The following is a 24,360-nucleotide window of genomic DNA, read 5'->3' as shown; positions in this document are numbered from 1 at the left end:
AGACCGGCTATTCAACTGTCACCGCAATCTACTGTGCTGTTGCCGAGGGAAAACAAACTGTTCTTGTCAGGCCATTCAGTTTATCTGTTTGAGGTCAAACATATGTGAACTTGAGCCATCACCTTGATGGTTTGAGACAGCCTAAAGGAGTTCGATAGTGCTGCCGTTCGCGTAAATCAACGTATTACCCCTGACATTATATCAGATGACAAGGCTAGTGATTTCTACCAGAAGAGATCTTTAATGAGCGATTCCCTATCGGTGAACTGGGATGACAAATCGATGCATGTACGTTTCGTCCGAGCTTTCTTCGTAAAAGTTGCAAAGATTGACAAGATTGTCGTTCCCCATCAGAAAGAACTGTTTTTATAATAATGTCTCGTGGAGCTCATTTGGTCAGCCCCATGCTGAATGGAAGTGACCGAAACGCGGACATTGTACGACCTGGCAAGAGTAACGTGTAAACTCGATCGGGTTGACAACTACCGCCTCCCTGGATGGGGAACCTAGGACTCAACTCACCATGGTTAATACCCTGGCAGACATGGCCCCATCAAGCAGTCGAAGGCGCATATACACAGGTCCCAAGATTCTCAAACCAAGTGATCATGAGATCACCTCCACTGTTTGCTTGTATCTTTCACGTCCTCTCACCCCCCCCCCCCCGACTGTAGCAGCTGGAGCCAGCATGGCCTTGGTATATGGTTAATAACTGATAAACTGACTCAGCTGATGCGGCGTTCGATTCTCGGAAAAACTAGGGTGAAGTCTGCATCGGAAAAAAGCATTCGTGATTGGTTAATTGTCCACTCATTGTGCTCACACCGATTTTCTTGATTGGTGCGAAACTTGGTGACTGATTGATTTTTACGATCGTCAAGAGTTTCTCAAACTTATTTCCTATTCAAGCATCAGAGGACTGCACAGAGATCCCCACTGTCTGACTTGAGCATATTTTTTCAAATCTCTGGGTCAGTTACACCGAGTGGACATCCCCGAACGAGTGCATAACAAATTCACACGTGTATGGATGATGCAAAAGAAAAGGCAGGTAAACTTACGTTAATATTCTGTTTAGCCTCCTTCATATCGTGCAACATTTCGGCCACATCTTTGTCCAGTGAGGCGAAAAACATGTCCACGATTATATCACGCTCGGACAGTGCTCTGTCAATGGAATTCTTTGCACGTTCGATTGAGGGGAGAAGAGTCTAATTGGAAGGAAGGAAGACCGTTATTTTTCCAATAGGAGAGCTACACTTAGCTGTTTTAGTAGATAGACGTTGCCAGGCTTGTCAAGTTTCTCTTCACCAGTGCTCATGGAAGTAGGAATCTACACATAAGTTTGGGTGTTTTGAAAAGTCGCTACTCGGAGTTCATTTCCCCCCAGAGGTGCATAGCTAAAAATGAGCCTCTAAAAGGGCTGTTCAACAACTTCTTGAAGACTACAATGCTATTTACAGCAAAACCATTGGCTGAGCACAACTCACCTGATAAACAGCGTAATCTTCAGGTGGGACTGGTACACTGAAGGATTCTATCATGTCGTATATCTCTTTCACCACGTCAGCTTCCTTTTCTATTGGTTCGATCTTTTGAATTGGGGACGAAAAGAGAAGCAATCATCACAGATAATCTGCGGAAAGTTATCCATGTTTTGACGAGTTGCGAATGTCGTTGCAAGGACAAGGTTTTCTTCATCGAAGAAGGGAGTACTTTTTTGTAGTAATGGTATAACAAAAAGTAGTATTATGATCAAGACATTATAGATGCCAAAAGCTGAATAGAGCGGCAGCTTCCCTTGTTACAGTCTACTTATAAGACTCAGATATCCTAAAGTGTAAATCGCGGGAAAGGGACCGTAACTCAAAGGGTTACATCATTACTTGGTTTCGCACTTGGCTTTGCCTTCATTTACCTCATCCTCGACCTCAGTCATTACTCCATTCATTCATAAGGTTCTGTCCGTTCTGATGAGCTGTGTATAGTTCTAAGAGAAAGTCGCCAATTTTTTATCACCAACAATAATAATAGTGTCTATATTAAAACGGATGCCGCACTCGGAGGTGAAACATGCTTGCTCGTTCTCATTCAAGGTCAGAACCACTACCGAAATTTGCGATACTGCTTAATTACGCCTTGGTTAATCTATACGAATGCCTCACACATTTCCCCATCATTTGGTAACTTAATGACCCACAGGAGAAGAAACTTGGAGTAATAATTGTCATCTGTAAATTAGGGTGAAATTCTTACCCTTGTCTGCATGTGAACCAAGAATTCCAGATGTTTGACAAAGTCGACGGTGGTGCTCGGAGTGAGAGATAACGTGTAATCCGCTTCCTGTGTCTCTTGCACCAACCGGTCTACCTCAGCTCGCGCATCCACAGGCAATAGTCTGTGAAACAGTTCCAGACACCGGTTTGGTGAGGGTAAGAGCAGCGAGCGCATTGTAGAAGTGTCGATTAAGAACATCCCAATCGATCGTTGCATTGGAACAAGCTGTGTCATCAAAACCTCACGATGATGCTTCAACAGGTTATCTCGGAAAAAGGCCATATCTGGAATGGAAAATGAATCAAGCGTGCTCAGGATGTCCATCAAGGTGATTTATTTCACGTTTCAGTGGTTTCTTTCTCGCGCAAATTGGTTGCGAACTTTCAGTTCTTCATTACGCAACCAACAACGTTTAATGTGATGTTACCAACCCATAAACTATGATGGTTCTGCAGTCAGTTTGACATCGAGCATACCGCATTTATTTGAAAACCTTAATTTAAAGAAAGGAATAAAAGTGGATGGGGAAGGGACATGGTGCCAGCCTACCACAATCATTTCAAGTTGCCTACATCTACAGGCACTCATTCAGACACTCTGGATGGAAATTGACAGTGCCAATGACTTCGATTAGCAGCCATACCTCACAGTGTCTCCAGATGCGCACGAAGGTGAACCACGTGAACCGCATCCCGGAAGGTGAGTCCAACCAACAGTAACCAGGCTTTCTTCCAGATCACCGGCTGACAACCGCTCTATATGCGCCAGTTTGAATTGGGAGCGATTGAGTTTCTATGCCAGTCTTTGCAACGGGTCTATCTGTCCTTTGCTGCTGCCCTGACATCCCGCATAGATGAGCAAACACAAGCAAACGCAGTTGGATTCAAGCTAAATCTCAAGTGTGTATTTGATGGTAAAACTACACTGCAACCCACAGTACACTGATAAGTAGAAAATTTAAAAAAAAAACAGGAGATTTAGCTCACTTGTTTGCAGTCGATCCTTGTGCTCCATCGAATCGAACGCCTCTGTGATTGAATGAGAAACGAAAAAGTTTTTTCACTGGGACACTGCTTGTGCGGGTATGCTATTGAGTTTCTACGCATGGACCTAATAATTGCGCAGTCTGGCTGAAGCTATTCTAATACGATTCCCAGCTCTCGGGTACTGATTTGGACATTAGAAAATCGTAAGTTAACTTAAGATGATGTGGGCAGAACTCACGCTTTTGTGCTTGTTGAATCCCCTCCGTCGTGATCAAATTGTTTTCGTGATAAAAGTCGTGAATCTCCTTGAACGTATTCATGTACGCTCTGACGGCCTCAAACGCCCGACTCAATGACATCTTCACATTTTCGATAATCGTTTTCAGTCCGGTGTCTTCGGCAAACATGTGCTGTAGTTGTGGTCCACTGCCACAGGTCTTTTCTTCGAATTTGTTGTTGATGATTGGTCGAGTAAAAGCGTCGAAGTAGGGATCTGGCACGAGATTTTTTATTCCAAAGACTTGTTCCTGTGAAGTATTAGGAGGAATTGACATGATGTCATTGCTAATGTCGATCGGTACCTTTGAACGAAGTTCCAAGTAGACAGAGAAATCTGCATGTATTTTTTAAATATTTAGACCTAGTGTGGAAGGTAATCGTCAAGCTGATAGAGGATCCAACAAACTCTCGATTGGCATTAGCGAACTTCAGGAATTTTAAGCCCATTACCCCTCAACAAGGACCAATATATCAACCGTCAGAAATGTACACCCATCTGGTATGAATACTGACAGACTTCACGTTTACACGAGGATTCGGCCTGATTTATAATGTGGTAAATTAAGTGCATTCTATACCGAAAACCTACGCTGACCTCGCCAAACCGGTCCTTGTAATAATTTCGGATGACGGTCCGTAGTAAGTACCGGACCATCTTTCTAGCCCAAGTTACTGTAGACTCTCACTATTGGTTGGAATTGCGTTGTAATTAGTGGCTGACGTGAAATAATCCGTGATCTGGACGCTAAAGCCGGAATGATGCATGGACTAATCGTCCTTTAAGTCGTGTGCACTTACTTTTAAAAGCCTTAAGAACTTGATGGTACCAGGATAACGTCTGCGTTCAAATCTGACAGCAAGGATGAGTACCTTGTGCTCTAGGCGACTGGCTGCAATATGAACTTATATGGACAAGTACACTTAGGCGGTACCAGATGACATTGCAACCTAGGTTGTATTGATCAGCTAAAGTGTATAATGAACTCCTTTGGTGTGTCGCAGTGGTGTTCTCTTAATGGAAAACCTTCAGCGTACATACGACGGAGCTCTGGATATCACCTAAGTTGCCGCTAGTAAGGTATCAACTACATTCATGTGCGTCCCAGCAATTTAGTACTCCACATGCATCTTTGGGAGAATAATATACTTATTCCAACAGTCGATGCTTCCCCATTTATGACGAGACAGGACGTTTGAAGGCCACTTTGAACTGCGACCATCATTTTGTGCTAATTGATGAGATTGTTGCGCAAGTATATCCTCAAGCCGCAAACAAAAGGTTGTATTACGAGGTGATCTGGGAGTAGAGTCGTGCGAGAGGAGTGTGAGAACCGCTATGTGCCTCCTCCAGGCGTCCAAGGATGCTGCCTTCCTCCGAAGAAGAAAGCTTTGAAAAAAGTCGGTCCTAAAAACCGGACAATTTGACCTCCCAACATGTGATCGTGACCGCGGACGCAGTATTCATCACAGCCGGAATACTTCTGAAGATCAAGAATCCGGTACTGCTAAAAAATCTTTTGTACGCAGTAGCATTAGGAGGTAAACAGTTATGCCTTTCTCCCTGCGCCCCCCACTACAGTTTGGGTTCAAGTTGAACACAAGTGCAACGGAAACCCCGGTAGTGTGGCTGCCCGATAAGCCCCATGATGGATGAAACCGGCTGCGGGCTGTTGAAGAGATCTCATCAATCATATAAATTTTGTATTACCCAAAACATGAGGCGGCCTCTGTACAGTTGAAGAATACCATAAATGAAGAATATCACACTGTTGTGTCATAGGTGGCCGCCATTAATTACTCCTGGCCTGAGCCTGCCAGACGCAGAAGAACCCCGGAACACGGATGTGTTGTCTGATCATACGTACAGGGCTTGTGCGTAAATTCATAGGATGGCAAAGGCTATGCCTTTTTCGCCAATCGCGACGTTCCTGCAGTGAGCACTTTCATACCCACTGCGCTGATCGCATACTACTAAGACGTGTCTGGTACACTCCGCCCACGCACCTGCTATCCGGAACGTGTGCACCGACAGTGACCTTAGGGGCACGTCGTTCTCTACACATGTACTTTTCAGGTCTAGACACCCCATCAACAGCTGGGAGTCCCACGTTGAAACTAAGTTGGTTCCACGTAATACACTACTCGCAAGGTTGCTGAAAATTCTTCGACAGCCCACGACCGGTTTCGCCCTTCTTGGGCCTCATTAGGCAGATGCCATACCCGAGTTTCCATCACCCTTATGTTCTACTCGAACCCAAATTACATAGAACAAGCAAAATACACTCATTTGCAAACCAATTTGGTTTTGGGGGAGACTCACCTGGAACCCAGAGGGATCCCTCATTTATGACGTTTTTAAGCGATCGAATGTGCTGCACCAGGCGGCTTCACGTTTCATTTGTTACGATATTCGAGATATCGAGTGATTTAGCTGGGTTCCAGGTGAGTCTCCTGTCAAACCAATTCGGTTTGCAAAAATTTTCCCATTTTCTAATAGCTTCCCACCCCACACTAGATGATAAGATCACTATCCATAAGGTTCATGGAATACTATCGGGTTGCTCATTGCTACCTTGTAGGTCTGTTAATGGGCGGGTCCCGGTGAGAATTGCATGATGTTGTGCTACGGGAGGTGTGGCATTATGCTGAAACCCAAAGAAATGACGGATGACGCCGGTGCCTCATCGGTAAATAAATAACTGTTACCAGTGCCCAGTCTTATGTTACTGTGCTTAGGCCGGCTGATGACTTCCAATGGGCCTCTGCATATTCGCCCCGCAAACCTATTCCCTCGAGTTCATAGTGGCACCAAGCGCTTGTATCCAGCAGTGCATTCACTTCAGCAAACTGTCTATGGCTTCCTACTAAGCAAAGGCATCCAGTGATTTGACGACAGTGAACGGGCAAATCTGATTCGGATGCCAGCCATTCATACCAGTGGCCAGTGGGATCAAATTGTCTAAATCGAATATTTTCTAGCGAGCTGGTGGTGATTAACAGAGCTGTTCTAGGCAGTTTTGAAGGAACGCTTGGTAGACGACTAGACGATGATTTAGCGCCATCGGGAGGATGAGAAGGATACTATGCTGCTTAAGCGCGAGTAATCACAGTACTTATCACTCGCGGAGATGCCCAGACTACTAGCCAGGAGAACGCGGGTACTAAACACCCCGGAATTTAACCAGAAGCGCGCTACTCATGAAACACGTGTACAGTGTCTAAGCTTTTCAGCATAGATTGGTCTTACTTACACTATGAAAGCTGCATTTAGTGTTAGTCAGCTACCTACTTACAAGACTAGGTTCCCCCCTAGAATGGAACGGTTCTTATTAGGGGACATTCTATCCTCAGTGGATCTTCCATTAGCCTCGGTTATTCAGAGTAATAAGGCAGGAAATGACACATGATTGATTAATGTTTAATTGTATAACCGTCCCATTACGGATAGAACATTCATGGATGAAGCAAGAAAAATTCCACCGATTACTCACGAGTAAGACCGAACGGTTTCTGTTAATGTTCTTCGAGTTGTTTGCACCGTTCTGCGGTCAGTTCCAAACATTCCGGGTCACCTCTAGCCTCCTCTGAGAAGGAAATCGAGCATGGGCAAGGAATGAGACTGACTCCTGTTGTACAGTTCCAATTATGGTCAACTGCCTCATTTTGCATAACTGACGATATCTTCTCCCGATTGCTTTTCCCCTCATCAGGGTGATAACCATCACACTCATGTATGTCCGGTAGATCAGCGTCAACTTATGGTGACCGGATGGCCCAGTGAATGTTCTTCTCAATCTTACAACCCGCCGTTTTACACCTCATGTCACATATTATTAGTTGAAAGTACGCGGATGGGTTCGGAAACCACGACCGCCAAAACTGCTGCGTCACATTCACTTTATCTTTGTTGCTTGGTGCTGTCTCCGCATTAATGATGCGGCGCGTAGGGGTCAACATAGCTTGCAAAACAGTGGCAAGTTTGAAGTTGTCACGTATGGCATTTGCGTGACTTAAAATCAATGTTTCTTATGAATCTGTCAGTTTTTTCTAAGCCAGATAGAGCGGTTCAAGAATTGTTACAAGGACGACAGCTTAGTCTTGAGTAAAACGGACTGTTGGCGCAGCCTGTTTAATCCGGCCGGCAAGAGCTAAGTCAGATTCAAGTGACTTATTTGTTCAAGGAGCTGAGTTGAACCTCTCACAGACAGCAGAATTGTTTTGGTTTATATTGGATTCGTTTAAAATTACGGTTTCTGTGGCGTATCCTGCCGTGTTGATCGTGCCAGGTGAATTCCCGTAGCAAATTTACTCCCAGGTGTTCTGGGGTTCAATTCTAAAACACAAGAACCCGTTCCCTCTAGTAAATATCCCACCAAGTAGCTATCCGATGTCATACACAGTGCCATTTTCTTGGTTTCCGCGTAATGGGGTTTCACAGAAGAGGGCGTGCTGTTAACTTTCTCTGGCTATCTATGGGTCTCCCTTCAACCGCACCCACTGAAGACACCACCAATCGCAAGGAAACCTGGATGTTTTGTTGGAGCGTGCCTCAACGTTCGACATTTCTTAACCGTGGGATTTTGCATTGTCCCAAGCAGTGTCATCAACTTAAACAAATGGCAATTTCACGTGCATTTACTTACCTGGAATTTAGAAATTATTTCCAAAATCCCATCGCGGAACAGCGGCTCATCGGGAATCATGTAGAGTTTGTCGTGCTCCAAGATAAACTCCAAGACAAAAAGCGGTTTTGTAACTTGTGTCCCATCAGATTCTGCGGTCAATGCATTCACCTATCGATAAAACAGGAAGGGGGCTTACCGTATTCAATGGAACTGGATAAGAGAGTGTTCGTTTCAATGTGCACCAGTTATTGGTGCCATGGTGCTTGAACGGGTGCAGTCAGAATAAGTCAACTATAAATGATGACCATTCAGGTTACTTGCTCGCTGTAAGTAGTGAGGAAGCTTTAAAATTTCCATTCAGACTGCGCCCAAAATTCTTCGCAGTTCGTACGAAGTGGAGTCCAACGTATTGTTCGGATGAAAGGTCGAACATCACGCAAAATGGAATGGGATGCGAAGTTGGAAAAAACGTTGAGTGACCAGAATCTAGCATATTTAGTGATATGCAAGGCGCCCGTAATATTGGTCTGGAGGGTGCAGCGATCAGTAGCGGTCCATAAACAGCCTTCGACGTCCTCAGATAGACTTAGCAGAGGATAATAGTGATAGGTGTTCATCTGTATATCATTAGATGCGGATCCGGGCTACTGAGTGTTTACCTCTCTATCGCCCATCTTCCCGCTTTCCCTCTGTGCGTCCCATACCTCATGCTTTACTGGAATAAACGAATTTCTAATGGCTTTAATGACGAATGCCAAGTTTATCAGTCAGTGGTATGAAGGAACTGAATCACCACCACAGCAACCTGTCTCTGTTTATTCGGAACATGAATTACTTCAGGGAACAGTTATAGAGGCCTTGTAATAATAAAAAATGAAGAATTACGTGCTTGAGCAACGCAGCTTCCTTAATGCATTCTTAACAGTAAAACCCACACCCAATTGAGACTAGTAAGCTTGAAAAACGTTTAAATTAGATTAAACTGCCCATAACTAGCCACCTGGCCACAATTCCAAGTTCTGGTTTTAGTTGTAACTTGACGTAAAACTTATCGTCACACAGCGCAACAAGATGATCTATTTGAGTCAACCCGTAGAATCTATCAACACTTTTGGCATTAGCATTCGTTCTTCCTCCAATGCCCAGGGAAATTCTCGGCTGGCAGCTTACACACAGAGGCGTATAGCTTTGAGCTAATAGAACTCTGCAGTTTAGCAAGCAGCCCACAAAACCCAATATAGGTTTGACATTGGGGCACCACACAACTTACTCAGATATTTGTCTCTGGTGCCTTTAGGAGCTAGTATAATTTTTTTAAAATCAAAGACCACGCAATTTCATTGGGTTGTTACATGTTCGGACACCACGGGCAGCAACAAAAATGAAAAGTGAATGAGCTGACCAGTTTACGACATGCAAGCTGAACCTTATCGCAGAGGCTGATCGGGAAACTACGCATGATTCGTTTTTTTTATTGCAAGCCTTAACCACGCGATTTCGACCCCTTTAGCCGACCCCAATTGCCACCACATAGTAGATTGCATATTTGCACTCTGGGAAGTTCACGTCAGTTTTACACAGGCCTCACAAATCAAGAGGTAAAGCATTCATCAGGAACTCCATTCCCTATACCATCCGTACTGTGTAACAAGAATTTGAGAACCCCATATTCCTAGAATAAAAATTAAGGGTAGATTCCAGGCTGGGAGATGAATCTCTGCTCCGTTCCAAGTGTGCTGGAGGCCTGCCTTTTAAAGAGTAGGTCGCAAGCCCGACTCCCTAGTGTCTATACTTTGTGTTGCATGGTGCACCAGGATGACTAGCAAGTAGTTGTTGATTCCCCGTACCATTACAAGGGCTAGCTTGAGTTCTGACTGTCGACAAGTGAACGTACTCGTTTCAGCATTTCCCTTGAGCTCCATAAAACAGCGAAAGGGCTTAGTGGTTAGAGTATGAATTTACTGACCGCAAGGTCGTGGTTCGAATCCGACCTCTGGATGGACTTCCCCTGTCTAGGCTTGGGCACCTTGGCAGTATCGCAGCCCTCGATCTTCCTTCTGGCGGCGTGATAGTTAGGCACCGAAAGGGTGCTACAGCTGAACGATAGAACAGCCTACAGGTCAAAAGAAGCGAAAGGTCCCTCCCCAAGTTCCAGGTTTAGCGGTAGTGTTCAAATATAGTCGGATGGATCACCACAGTAATTATTTGATGAAGAAAAGCGCCCGAGCTTGATAATTGTACACAATGCACCCCTACCAAAAACCGACCAGTATCCACTGACCATATACTATCTCCTTTTATTTCCCTGGGGGGCGCTGGTGGTAATGTGCGAGAGTCACACCTATTCCAAAGACAAAGTGATTCCAGTCTAACGGGATAGAAAATCATAACAACTTAATTCAAGTGAAATGCAAAAAAAAAACAGCAAAGCTTTCGCTCAGAACAACCTTACCGAAAACGCCGGTTGTGGCTTTCCTGCAGCCTCCTCCACGCTGACCCTGTAATTGTCCGGACGCTTCACAGATGAAGCAAGATTCGGTGCCTCCGTCAGCGGATTAACCTTGATCTGATAGCTGGCAATCTCTTCAACCGGCGGTGTATGTCGCAGATGATCACATAGACAGTCCAACAGAGTATAGACCGAGTTCACGGTAAGTGTGTGCAACGTACTCACAATCTGGTAATCCGCTAGCCTTATGAAGCTGTGAGGAACGTGAAAAGCAAACGAATGGAAGAACATCATCATCATCATCATCGAAGACAGCAACATCAGTGTTGCCACTGATGCTTCACTGCCGTACGAATGGAAGAACGCATACAATGCGTCAATGAGGACTTTTGTCATCGGTTCAACTTCGCAAATCAAATAGTGAGGTCAGTGCTCAAGAATTACGTAGGCCTCTCTGATATACCAGCTTTAGAAAAATACAATCTGCTTAAAGCAGTGAGCTGAAATGTGAGACTCAGTTACACTTCGTTTGTCTAGTTTTTTGAGTGAATTGCGTCATTCAAGCATTCGCAGGTATTTTGTACGCGTCTGTGACGTCCATTTAAAGTATGGACGCTTGTCTAAAACCGCATTGGAGGGCCTCATGAATGTTCCTGTGACTTCATCACTAAAATCCCCGTGACTTCGGGACATTTCTGGAGCCAAAACCAAGGATTCCTGAAGAAACAACGGTGTTTGCAAGATATAGAGTCGTTGGTCCATGAATGCTTGAAAGAGCTTCTTCTGGGCAGGTGTGTGTCCCTCGGAAGGCCCAAACATCATTCTGTATAAGAAAAAGCTCACTACGAAAAGGTGGGGCAAAAAACCTTTTCTTCGAAGTGATCTCCGTTTAAAAAATTGTTGTTTTATCATGTCTTACTAGCGGGAAACTTCATTAGAACATTGCATTGACACAAATCTTGATTTGGAGCTTGGCCACCGAATGGAACACAGCGTGGTGAGCATTAATATAAGAGGTCATGTTCCTTTGGAATCTTTTGCGACTGCCTGAGCTGATTGTTGGATGACCCTTGTCCAACCAAAAGGTAGCTTGTGGATCTGCGGCACAGAAAGTGAGTAGAACCTGCTTTATGTGCTTCTTTTGGGAACGAAATTAAACAGCAGTATCTAACCATGCTTGCTTGGGTGTAGAGCCTCCCCATACCTCATTATACCAAGATTAAGCGTTTTGTTCGGTAAATGAAATTGATGTAATGATTGTCGGGAACGCATGCCCAGGGAATTGGTTTCATCGCCCCTCATGAGCGTGAACAGAGGAATCATTTACGCATGCAATATCGCCGAAGCTCAGAAGAAATCTCACGCAGCTGGGGTTTCCGTTCTGGCTGCATGCGGTGCATGCTAGCAAAGACACTGTATGCGCAAATCGGGTTATCAAACCTAGAAAATGAACATAGCTTTTCAAACAAGCCAAAACTTAACAAATACGTTGTTGTGCTCGCCAACACTGGTTCTCACGGTATCGTTGCAACAGCTACGTTTTAGTCAAGGGAGTTCCTCTGGACAAACTCAAAAGTCGCATCTCACTGTGAAACTTCGCAGTTATTAATTATCGGAGTCCCTGCACTGATTTTATTCTTTTATCAGAAGACGTTTCTCAAGTTATTGTGGAGAGCCACGAAAGGGAGCTTGAAGTTAAAAGGTGTTCCGCGCTCATCCACTAAAGCAAGTACTCTACTGTGAACCCTTCACGTGATATCCACTATATCAGGAAAACACAATGCTTTATTTGACTTGACCTACCAAGTGAGCCGCTGACAATACTTCCTTTTGGCTGCCATCTCCGTGAATGTCATTTTATCGGTTGCCTCCGAGAACAGTTCGACATCATAACCACTTGATAGATAGCTGGTTCCCAGTGTTTGTGTCTCTAGGTCAATGAAAGAAAAGATCTACTGAGTTATCTGTGTCCTTGAAGACCGGAGAACAGTGAACGAGAACATTTTCGAAACTGAACAGATCAACAACCGAATCAACAACAACGTTCGGGGTCATTACGGGTTTTCATTTTTTCCGTGCGCCGTTCGAGTTTTGCTCGGTTATTCCTGATTTGACGGAGACTCAAATTTACCACTTTCATGGCTTGTCCAACCAGAGGATGATCAATATCATACGGGATTGGTTCAAGTTGGAGCCTTTTGGCACTGAGTTTGCAGCCCTCTACTAGTTCTTCGATATCGTACAGATTACGCTCTGTGCATGATCAGAAAAGAAAATGCAAAGGTTTGGACGAACACATACGTGTTCGAGGGTTCCGATTTATTGAAAAGGTTGAATACAATCAGGCATGACATTGTGCGAAACTAGTTGCCTTCACTCTGAGCACGTTCAACAATATTGCAGGGCGATGAATCCTGGATATTAGGTTTACTTGTTATGGATGGATTAAAGCACGTCCTGGTGTATAAACACACCGATGAATGTATTCTTAACGGATGCCTCGATGAATGTACTCCCTTTACATATACCAACCCTTCAAGAGAGTTGCAATAGAGGGAGAACTCCTGGGTTGAGCCTATGAATGCATTCATCGTCAGTCACGACTTGGCGTAATTCCTCCACCTGGGAAGGGTTATCCAAGAGGAGGAAATAGAATGCATTTATCCTCGTGAGGGACTATTGTATCCCTCATATGGTAAAACTAAAAAAGTTCTTCGGTTGATTTCGTTCAGTGAAAACTGGTGTGGTTAACAACAGTCTTGTTTGGGTAACCAACAGTATGTCCTGTAAGCCCAGAACCATGTTAGAATCACACTCGGGTTTCACATATTTTATTTAATGATGAACGCCAAAAAGAATCCGCATGACTGTCGAAATCGGGCTGGGTTAGTACTGTGTGAGTGAAGGCGTGCCTTCCGAGTACTAGATAGCTGCGAGTGGGTAATGGGCTAGAGACAGACCAGACGGTCCTCCCTATCTTTTATGTTTATAGCGATGACGTACACATTTTCAGGCTTCCATCATTTGTTCCGGAGTGGGGTGAGGTGAAAACGGCTTGTCTTCACAAGAGGTTTTTGAGATTGCACTCACCGTAGCAAAACCGAAGATTGACTCACTGGTTAAGGATGCCTAGAGAAGAAGAGCTCATTTGATATCTGTGTGTTTCGAACGACCATAAAACGTTTTATTTGTACCTCAGCCGTGAAACTACCAGAACAAGCATTTAAAAACCAACAATAAGGGTTAAAGACTAAAACTTACCCATTACCATAGGATTTGCGTTGGCTTCGATGAAATAGTCATCCGGCATAAAACCAGCCTCTAACAGGGCTGTACGACAGGCACTGCGCACAACCTCCTTGACTAATTCTCGGAACTCACACAATCGGGTACAGACCTCGTTCAGTTGATTGACCTGATTTGTTAGAAACTCCAGTAGGGTGTAGGTTTTGCCTTTCTCCAACTTGCAAAGACCCATATCGCTTATACGGTAACACATTTCACGCACATTGAGCAGCGCTGGGCGCAGTGAAGAATTGGCAATATACAGGTTATCTCGAAGGTGCCGCCGACACTGATCCATCTTCATGTAGCGGATGACTTTCCGCCACCGAGTAAATCCCTTCCATAGGCGAAACCTTGCAAAAGTTGGGATCTGAATATCATTGGAAACAATAAAAGAAACTTACTAGGGGAACGAAAACGTGTTGCTAGTCCTACAGAAAAGTAGAGACGCCATTTCAAGTGACACAATGAATTAGATTTTCGGCTCACTAGTTGCCTTCGGACGCAGGATAAAAGATCACGCTAATTCAATGCAAAGTTTGGGATAGACTTATGTCAACAAGAAAGAGCACAGGAGCAGTACAACATGAACGCAGAAGTGTTCTGAACGAATTCAAAACCAATGCTGTAGGCTAGAGAGAGATTACGACAAAACCTTTTAAGGTGGATAAACAGCCCCTAAACGTTTCTAGGCATACCTCCAGAGACGATGATTCAAACAGACATATAAGTTTGATTGAAGGAGGCGCCTAAGTAATAAACCAAAGTACCAAATTAATCGGCGGATACATGAACACCAGCCGTTATAATAGAGAAAATGAGGCGAGGCGGTCAACCAATCAACCCAGTGAAGATCACACCACGACACAATGCAAATCGAGAAGGGGCAAATCAAGGCCATGGGAGATACCATTTAAGACAGGAGGCATTGGGATAACCAATCGACTCAAAGGAATGTAGAGCATAGCGCAAAAAAAGATCACAAACGGACCAATAAATCCATGAATAACGCCATCATCTAACTAGCCAATCACGTTGAAGCATAACAGACAGTCTTCAAATGCTAGGGAAACGAGCACAGACAAAGAGGAAGTACCCACTCAACTGCGTTCTATGGTGACAAAGCGTTTGCAGGTCAATTTCCAAGCTCGGTAGGCAGATCAACAGCCGCATGATCAACAACCAGTGGACTCATGCACACACAGACGCACACATTGTCAAGGAGGAGATGGACGAATGTCGGTGTGAATGGACAATCAACTGACATCATTTTCATCGACTTTAGTAATGTATTTGAAATGGTGCTACATAGTAGATTCATACACAAAATCCGTAGTCTGGGTATCACTGTCAAGCTGCTAGATTTGCTCAGTGGCATACCTCTAGAGGAGAAGCCATTAATGTCCTTGCTCAAGTTACCCTGCCTTTGTGGTCTGAGATGACCAATACTAATCACTAGAGCATAGCTGTTATTCTTCTGTATCAACAACTTTCCACAATATATGCTACTTCAATCTACGTGAACTCTGCTACTGGCTTCAAAATACAGCGGTATTGCAAGATGCTAGAGATCCATCCACACTTCAGACGATCCAGACAAATGGGTGAAGTAAAGCCAAGAATTGAAAGAGCCTGTATCTTGTGCGAAGTGTGCGCCTCTGAAAAATACATCAGTAACATCTATTTGCAGACACTACTTAGATAATAATCCGTTGAAACCTGTAGCGATATCAGGATGTAAGAAAGTCTGTTCCGTCAAGCTACGTGAAAAACGCTGCTTTCATCTCAGTGTGAAAAAATGTTGGAACAAATTAAACGCATATTTATGCATATTTATGCCACACGTGTTGATCCCCGTGCAGAATGCGGACAACTCACCGTCTATCCATGTACGAAAGTTGAGATGGAACAAGTAGGAAGAGCTCCGAGACCTGTAAATTAGCTAAAGAATATCACCTAGCCGGACAAATCTGACGAGTTCATCCTGTTCGCTCTGGTTTAAAGAGAGATAAGTGTAGGTATATAGGCTGAATTTGTCGTCTGTACGTAAGTATATAAATCCAATTAATTGCAAAATGGTGTTCGACTAGATACTATGACTAATAAAAACTCGGGGATTAGGCCTACCTGATGACCCACAAGAAGGACGAAACCGGTAGTGGATGACGAATCGATTACAGCATTCTTACGGGCAGTGTTGTATCAACAAGAGAAGACAATTACCTCAGGGAGGTCATCGAAGAAAGATGGGAATATGACCTTTAGTTATTTTTTCGCTCTGATCAGAGGACGGGAGATGTGGAGAGGAATTTACAGTGAGCAGACAAAGTACGTAGAGTGTAGTGGCGTAAGAGAAGTGGGACCACCAGCTCAAAATGAAACTAGACGAATATTTTGTAAAAGTATGGCGCCGCTGATAGTACCAACCAATCGGGGCATTCGAGGAAGCATGTGGAAAAGGAGCTCAAACGAAATCTATGTATTGCTTTCAATCAACCAATGCTGAATGTTGGGAAGAGACAAAGAGTTCGGTAGCAGATGCTGGCGCAAGCGCGATCACATCACGCTATAAGTAGTATTCAGAGACATAACATTCAAGACGCAACGTACCTTACATATGTTCATAAATGTCTTGTATTCAGTCTCGAAACGCTCCAGTGAAATGTGTTCTGTTTCGTCGTTGGTCACCACGTGTGTACAGCCATGCAGACTCAGCGTGTAGTAGTTATTCCGATTCAGCTTATCGAAAGGGGCCACTCTAGACAATAGAATCATGGAGGAAAAAATTGCTTTTCCAAAACACAGCACGATGGATATAAGAACCATTGCCCAGGCGAGGGTTAATGTATTAGTCTTGGGGCCTATACAAACTACGCTTCAGCAAGAAGCAGGTCTGAAGCAGACGTAGAAACGGATGAATAATAGATTTCGAGTAGTCACCTTAATTAGCAGACCAAGCCTGTGATTCGATAAAGCAGTATGGTTCCATTTGGAGGCATCCTATGGTGTGAACGTTTCGTGAGCGTTTGTACTGCGAATGGCATCAGACAGAAATTTCAATTTGTTCTTAAGCGCAGTGTCTGGGCTTCCAAACGTGCATCGAACCATTCCGTCACACAGTTCATCCGTCAGCTCGCTTGCATATGCCTTTGTCGACAAACCTTCGGGCATCTCGGAAAAATCAACGATCAGAACACAGCTCGCAATCGTTAGCATGACTCTAGGGTTCATCGATAGAGAAATAAAATTCCGGAACAAGCTAACCGGTTGTTTTCGAATCATTGTTCAATCATTGTCCCCAATCTGTACCTTTGTGTATACAGAACGCACTGGGTGCCGACCAACCGTGTTGTACTCAAACCATTCCGTTGTGTCCTCCAACGCTTGGCTCCTCAGGGAATTCACTTATGACAAGGTTGTATGCATTAGTCATTCGTGTGTATTGTTAATTCATACAACCTGATGGTCATTCTGTTGAGCCTTTGGTATAGAATAACTTGCCGGATAAATTAAAATGTGATTCATGCTGATTCATTCTCCCTGTTCGGCGCTTTTGATTGGTCCAGTCAAGTAATGAAGCAACCGCAATTTTACGTATGTATAACTTCGTTTTCAACCATTTTAAATTACTAGCAGGCAAATGAAACGCCAGTAAGCCAGAGTTTTTAGATTCACCTAGAAATCGATCAATGATGTTCTGAGATTAACCAGTTGATGTGTGGAAAATGTGAAAAAAATTGCGATTCTTATTTTAGTCTTGATATTAGTAAACGTTTCAAAAAATATCCCTTCTGTGGGATTTTCACTGATGCACGTCGCAAGGCTCAGTGTTAAGTTCGGTTTTTAACTGTTATCACGACGATTTTATCCGGCGGTCGACATCTGGCAACCTGTCTGTTTCCTTTTCCGATGAACCACATGGTTGGTACGAAAGTTTCAAATTTCTAACGTTTCAGATGACTGAAATTTTCTTTCTGGTTAAAGGTTTGACCGCTACATTTAGAACGGTGGCAAAATTCCGACTGTTAGAAAACTACTTCACAGTCTGTCAAGTACATACTACACCACTGATCATCACGAAAAGATGCTCATCACACTGATGGCCTGACGACCAGCTAGTTGTCCGAACTCGATGCGCATGTTCCTGAAAGCCCGCGCGTTTTCTGAGTCTCATTGTCAAAGCAGCTACTCCAGAGTGTCAACAGCTTCCAGATTCAGATGTTAACTAGTACGGCGCCAGTGATTATGATAACGAAGTATTGGCCATTGTCTGGATGGATTTGAACTGCTTATCCATTGAGAAAACTTTCACGAAGCCAAGTTACAGAAGGACTACGCTCGGTACTGCGGCAAAATGTCGTAGCTCGGTTGAGTTTGCTGGTTGTTGATTGGGTGGCTGTAGACTGATTTGTCGAGGTTGGCAGTCAGCTTACAAACTTTTGATCACCATCAGGAAAGACGTCATCGACGTACGCACGCGTGCCAGTTCCCACGTCCGGCGACAAGGTCAACAACCATAAGATCAGGTTATAGTGATTCCCTTTCGTGCGCACTGCAAGTGCGTCACATTTATTAAAGCTGAAGACAGCGTACCACGTAAAACTTCTTTCTACTTAATATGACCACCTTCTGCTGCCACAGCAATCCGCTTATTGATCATCCATGTGACCATAATTAATTTTCAAGTTTTCATACAAAACCTTTACCTATGGGGTTGCTACCAGGCTGCATCATTCTGAAGTCGCACTCGTTTCTAAATATACTGAGCTGCTCATATTGTAAAAGAAGTTGAAGTTAGCATGTAGATGATTTATTAAACAGCATGCAAGAGACGTCCCGTTGAGGGTCTTCCCTCTACGTAAACAATGCATCCAGTACAAGCGTGACAAACATATTTCTCACAACAAGGCCATGCGATTGCCGTCGCACTATCCTTTTCCAACTCTACATTTACCCTGAAGTTTCGAGCATATCCCCTTGTGTGTAGATTGAATAAGTGAGCTCACTGAATTCGAATTATTACTTACTTTAGGTTGTAGTAGTGATACTTCGTTGAGCTCTTGGGTAAAGCATGAGTCAGATAGAAAAACTTGATTGCTGGTTTCTCGCGCAACGCTTGAATAATCTTCAGTATGTCCGTCTCACCCTCGTAGCTAGCGACTTCTACAAAAGTAGAAAAGACAGCCCGTTACAAATGCAGACTGTGCCAACACATTGGTTCTCCCACTTATCACTTTTTCTGCTAATCACACAGACACCCACACTCATCTGCATACCAACTTGGTTTTGACGGGAGACGACCCGGAATCGATCTGGAATCGATCCAATGAAGAGTTTTCAGTAACTTCATGAGTAGTCTTCTGTGGATATGAATTTTGTTCTACTCTACTACCAGCTGCAGCCAATTGTTTTTTGAGGAAGTATTGAGCCCATCGCTCTAAGAAAGATCCCTTGGGGTCAGATTAGCTCCCTTGCTTTTCACGTCGGAAAGTTAGTTGGAACAGCTGATACTGAAATACCATGAAGTCAGTGGAAAACAGCAGTCACTCAAAAGTAATCAAACGATTAGTCAGCGTTTCAATCAATTCGTTGCTTTAAATACTTTGCCCGTAACGCTTCCACACGTGGTTCAAAATGGATGTTCTGGGAAACAAGAAATGTCGTTTTCTGTACTCTAGTGAGATGATGTTTGTCCACTAGGGGTAATGGTTAGATGTTAGATGAAAGTTTCCTTGAAATCTGCTGTGAAGCGGCCGTTCTGACTTTGCCCATCTCTTTAAATTTTTAAATGTGATCAATGTAGGTCAAGTCCACACACACGGGCTACCGTTCAAAAATGCTCAGTTCACTGAGCTAACCGAATGATGGTTCACTTTGAAGTTACCAGCCTAGGAAGAGTACGTTGACACCAGGATAGCCCTTACTGACTGGCACTGGAAAATAGGAAAGCTCCACTTGGGTAGACTGGCCAATAAGATTTCTCGAAAGTAGCAGCATATTTTCCCATTAGTCTGAGGTATCAGAACATCAGCGTTGCTTTTCCGCCTGCAAGTCGACTTCAGTAATTCAGACGCGCTGGGCTCAGTCTCTATTCGAAAGTGCCATCCTATATTTTGTCAGAAGATTGGTCTCCTGGTACTATCAGGTGAGCGTCGACCAGGATATGCGAGTTATCCAAGACACAAACTGCTCCCGTAGGGTCACACCACTGCATTACCGTGACCCGCACTGTGCACTTTTACAGTTTCTCAAGCATTAGGTTGAACAGTATTACTTAATAAACTTGTGTTAACCAGTAATCAAAACAGTTTACAGCTCACCATCAAGCATTTCCGAAACTTCACACTTTCCTGAAATGAGAATAAAAATGGAAGCACTTAAATTTGCTATTTGACGTGAGGCATTATGGTGCATAAAACTTGTTATCTGTTCACTCAAGAAACCCAATCATTGAAACATTGTATAAAATAAAAGACCAAGAGTGCTATGGCGTACATTTTGTATACAGTAATTACTAGGATGAGTAGTAATGAACTGATATAAAAGTGGACTCCCATAAACCGTGCATAAATCGTTCATCAGAAGATGCACACAGGCTACAGAACTACCGGTATGCAAATGAAGGTATCTTGTATGCACGCCCGAGATCAAAACGGATCCCCAGCTGTGTGTTGCTTTTAATCTGTGCTGAAGATATGGCCCGACACTGCAACGCAAGCCAGTTCATACATCACGATAACACTTTTTAAGGCACACCAGAACGGATCGGTTTTGTACTACAATTAAGGGTCCAAGCAGTCAGAAAAAGTGCATGTATAGTCCGCCGATATTTTACGCTCGGACATTGGCCTAAGAACGTTGTAAATGTAGATCACCATCTAAGATTTATCGTTCCAAGGCCTTATTGAACGTAATACCAACCCTAATGACAAACCAGTGGTGTGTGGACGAAAACGGAACGTCGGGTTGGAGAATTTCTGACAAATGACTGCAACAGTCACATTTAAAATTTCTACTGAATTCATCAGTTCTCTCACTTTTATTTTCTTCCTAGTTGTTAGTCTGTTCGCCTTGTTTGGCAGTTGGATTGCACACGTTTCATCACCAATCGAGGTGACATCGGCAATGCAGGGTTGAGTGGGTTCACTCTTGTTGAGCAGCGGAAGTTTTCAGCACACATCCGTTGCTAGCTGTTCACTGATTTTGTAGTCACTAAGCCTTGTGGCTTTTCGAGATCTTTACAAGCATGATTAGGGCTGTGAGACTGGTTCAAATGATAAATAATTGCCAGTTGCATTCGAAATGCATAATGACCATGCAGTCAGGAAATTAATACAAAGTTTCCGATTACAGTTAGCAATCCTTACTGAGTTCTGTTTTCCTTACAGGCATGAGATGGTTCATTCGAGTCAACCGACGGATAGTTTAGGCATCGTCCTCGGTGGTAAATTGAGAAACTGAAACCGACTAGTGATCCAATGAAACCAAATTTGAGAAATACACTCAATTTGGTTTTCACGAGAGACTCAACTGAATCTCTCGTCTATGATATTCTACAACTGAATGTGCTGCACACAGGCTGCCTCATGTTTCAGTTGGCACGATATTTGAGATACCGCAGTATATTTTCATAAAGGAAACTACTCACAGGGTTGCTGAAATCTCTTCGACAGTCCACGACCGGTTTCGCCCTTCTTAGGGCTCATCAAGTAGGCGCAGTCCCCGAGTTTCCATTAACCTTATGTTCTACTTGCAAATGAGTGTACTTCTCGAAAACCGTGCAATTTGGTTTCAAGTAGATCATAAGGTTGACGGAAACTCGGGGACTGCGCCTACCTCGTGAGCCCCAGGAAGGGCGAAACGGGTCGTGGGCTGTCGAAGAGTTTTCAGCAACTTTGTGAGTAGTTTTCCTCATGGAAACCAAATTTGCTTTTTGAAAAATCCCGCAGACCATCTATCTTGCTGACTTTTTGGAAACATCAAATGTACAAAAATGTTTGGGGACCAAAATTACCGAACAATAGGTGATCCGAATACTTGCACTGCAGCGATTCCAATCCATTGCTATGTTCCAACCACACCTTCAAAGGCGGTCTCTTCGAACGTGGAAAAAATTCCCTTACACTTGCACTGGATTCCAATCCATTGCTATGTTCCAACCACACCTTCAAAGGCGGTCTCTTCGAACGTGGAAAAAATTCCCTTACCTGTTGGTAGCGAATCATGTGAATATAGCAACACATTGTGACCAACAAGCGGGCAGCATTTGAGTAGTCTTTTCTTTTGGTCATGTGTTCTAGGCCTACCGGATCAGCATTTCCACTACTCAAATCAACTTGCACTTCTCAGCACCTTTTATCACCCTTTTTGTACATAACTTCGCAGCGAAGGCCTTCTTTTTACCCCAAAAATTACCGAGTTGTAGTCCCTCTTTGATGTCTAGGTGCTATGCCACCCGACGGAAGCATAATTGCTGAGATACTGCTGAGATACGCCCAAACAGAAGCAGTCGAGATGCAGAAGATGGGTTCGAATCCCGAACCTTCCAGTTCATGCCTTAAACAATAAGCCCTCTCTAGATCTATTAGAATGCATACATCACGAGTGGGCGGAAAATGTTGTCCTATGGAGACACGTCCAATGATGCGAACATGTGAGATCTGAATAAACCAGGTAGTGTGGTTTGCTACTGGCACAACGGGAGTAAAGAAACGGTGACAGTGTATACCTTACTTTTGGAGTAATTGAGTGTCATTTGGGTACAACAGACAGAAAAACTCATGAACGATTCTCACATCGAATCATTACAAACCGGTAATTTTCATTTTCCTATGAACGGCAAAAACGTGTCTGAGTGTGTCTGAGTGAGAATTACGACCACTGTTCAGATGGTATGCCGGAATGTTTAAGTGTTTAATGAGTGACCGGAGACCCTGAGTTAAATGAGATGCTCACTGCTGATGATTCCCAAATAGGGGTGTTACAGTTGATAATTAGAGTACAGCAGGGTTCAGCACTAGAGTACAGTCGGCACACCAAAAAGAGGCGAAAATAACCATTTTCCCATTGTAGATACTCAACTGAAAGATTTGGTGAGTTCTAGTTAGTATAGTCGATAGCATTTTCTTTGAGTAGTGTTTTTTCGGACTGTTCAATAACAGTGAAACCACCGGTACACAGATAGTGCTCAAATGTGATGATTCGACAGTATGCACACTTGGGACTACAGCGATATTGATACGACTTTACCACTCACTCAAACAAGTATTTTGAGGGCTTTGTTTTGATGAAAAATGCGAAAAAGTGTTTAGAACTTTCAAGTAATCCTGCCAAAAAGTTCCATCAGATAATTGCGAGTAATTTACAGTTAGGGTCAGCTGATTACGGCCAAAGGGTTGTGGTGAAACCAGTGGCAGGGCATTGGCGAATTCGAGACTCTTCATTTTTGTGAGATGCGCACTACCAGTCATTCATAATCGGAATAAAACAGCTGCACAGTGATGCTCGACTTTTCCGCTCAGATTGGCTTCATTTACAGGACAGAATCTCAATTCAAAATTGCAGAACCTCCTTGGGTTACCATGAAGAAGTTGGTCCGTCACTGAAGAGACTATTTAGCTTGTTGCGACAGATTAAAATGTTAGCTTCAGCCCTTTTGAAGAGAACTGATATTTTTGCTGGCGTCCGATATTATCTAACCACTGAGCTGAATAATCCTCATTTGTATGCTACCATAAACATCCATGGTGTACTCCAGGGGTGTTGCAGTCCTTACCTTTCAAATTCTTAGGAAAACTGATGGGTGGACTGCTCTTGTGAACATTTAAGTCTTCATATTTGGGACGTCGAAAAAAGTTAATCACCAAGGGAGTATCAATCATCTGTTCGAATACTTCTGTTACCACAATTCTGGTTTCGATCTTTCAGTAGAAATAGATTCAGCCAACTGTGCCATCTTTCAACCCGTGGTCTAGTACACGATATGGAACGAGGCTGTCGGATAGACACAGTGCCCAGTTTCAATAAATAACGAAATATTGAGGAGGCCAGTGTCGACCACATATTTGTCTCTGGACAAGAATTTGTATTTCAGCATAGTGAGGCAAATTGATCCACACACCGCTGTAGCATGATCTGAAGTTGTTCAACCTGCCTAATCCAAAGTTCCTCCCCAGTTCTGTCGAGGTAGTTGTTCGAGCATCCACATGCAAAACGGTAATCGAGATGGAAGATGATGCGCTGAGGTGGTGGAACTTTCACTGCGGAAATGGGGATTCGATTGTAGCTGTAAAGATCACAAGCCCGGCAGGGCAGCAAGTTTACTTTACGGGTGATATTGAACGGTGTTTTACCAGATAATTCATCATCATCATACAACAACATCATTATCATCATCATCATCATCGACAGCATGAAATCAGTGTTCAGCACTGATGCTTCACTGCCGTACAACACAACT

The 24,360-nt window shown here is 43.7% G+C and overlaps 1 protein-coding gene across 1 annotated transcript in view; it reads right to left on the bottom strand.

The window, feature by feature from the left end:
* Positions 1-24,360, bottom strand: part of T265_01537 (hypothetical protein) — a gene marked incomplete at both ends in the record, with an annotated part of 107,148 nt that overhangs the window by 75,359 nt on the left and 7,429 nt on the right. The window contains 13 exons of the mRNA XM_009165596.1: positions 1,062-1,211; positions 1,491-1,592; positions 2,257-2,561; positions 3,264-3,305; positions 3,502-3,790; positions 8,186-8,335; positions 10,620-10,869; positions 12,420-12,546; positions 12,675-12,869; positions 13,878-14,271; positions 16,512-16,659; positions 18,929-19,064; positions 20,222-20,251. Of these exons, the coding sequence (XP_009163860.1) occupies positions 1,062-1,211; positions 1,491-1,592; positions 2,257-2,561; positions 3,264-3,305; positions 3,502-3,790; positions 8,186-8,335; positions 10,620-10,869; positions 12,420-12,546; positions 12,675-12,869; positions 13,878-14,271; positions 16,512-16,659; positions 18,929-19,064; positions 20,222-20,251 (2,318 nt within the window). The remainder of the gene's footprint in view (positions 1-1,061; positions 1,212-1,490; positions 1,593-2,256; positions 2,562-3,263; positions 3,306-3,501; positions 3,791-8,185; positions 8,336-10,619; positions 10,870-12,419; positions 12,547-12,674; positions 12,870-13,877; positions 14,272-16,511; positions 16,660-18,928; positions 19,065-20,221; positions 20,252-24,360) is intronic.

This window comes from Opisthorchis viverrini (assembly GCF_000715545.1).
Source record: "Opisthorchis viverrini unplaced genomic scaffold opera_v5_17, whole genome shotgun sequence".
Taxonomy (NCBI): Eukaryota; Metazoa; Platyhelminthes; class Trematoda; order Opisthorchiida; family Opisthorchiidae; genus Opisthorchis; species Opisthorchis viverrini.
Note: the sequence above shows the minus strand (reverse complement) of the source record. Positions and strands in the feature narration are given on the sequence as shown.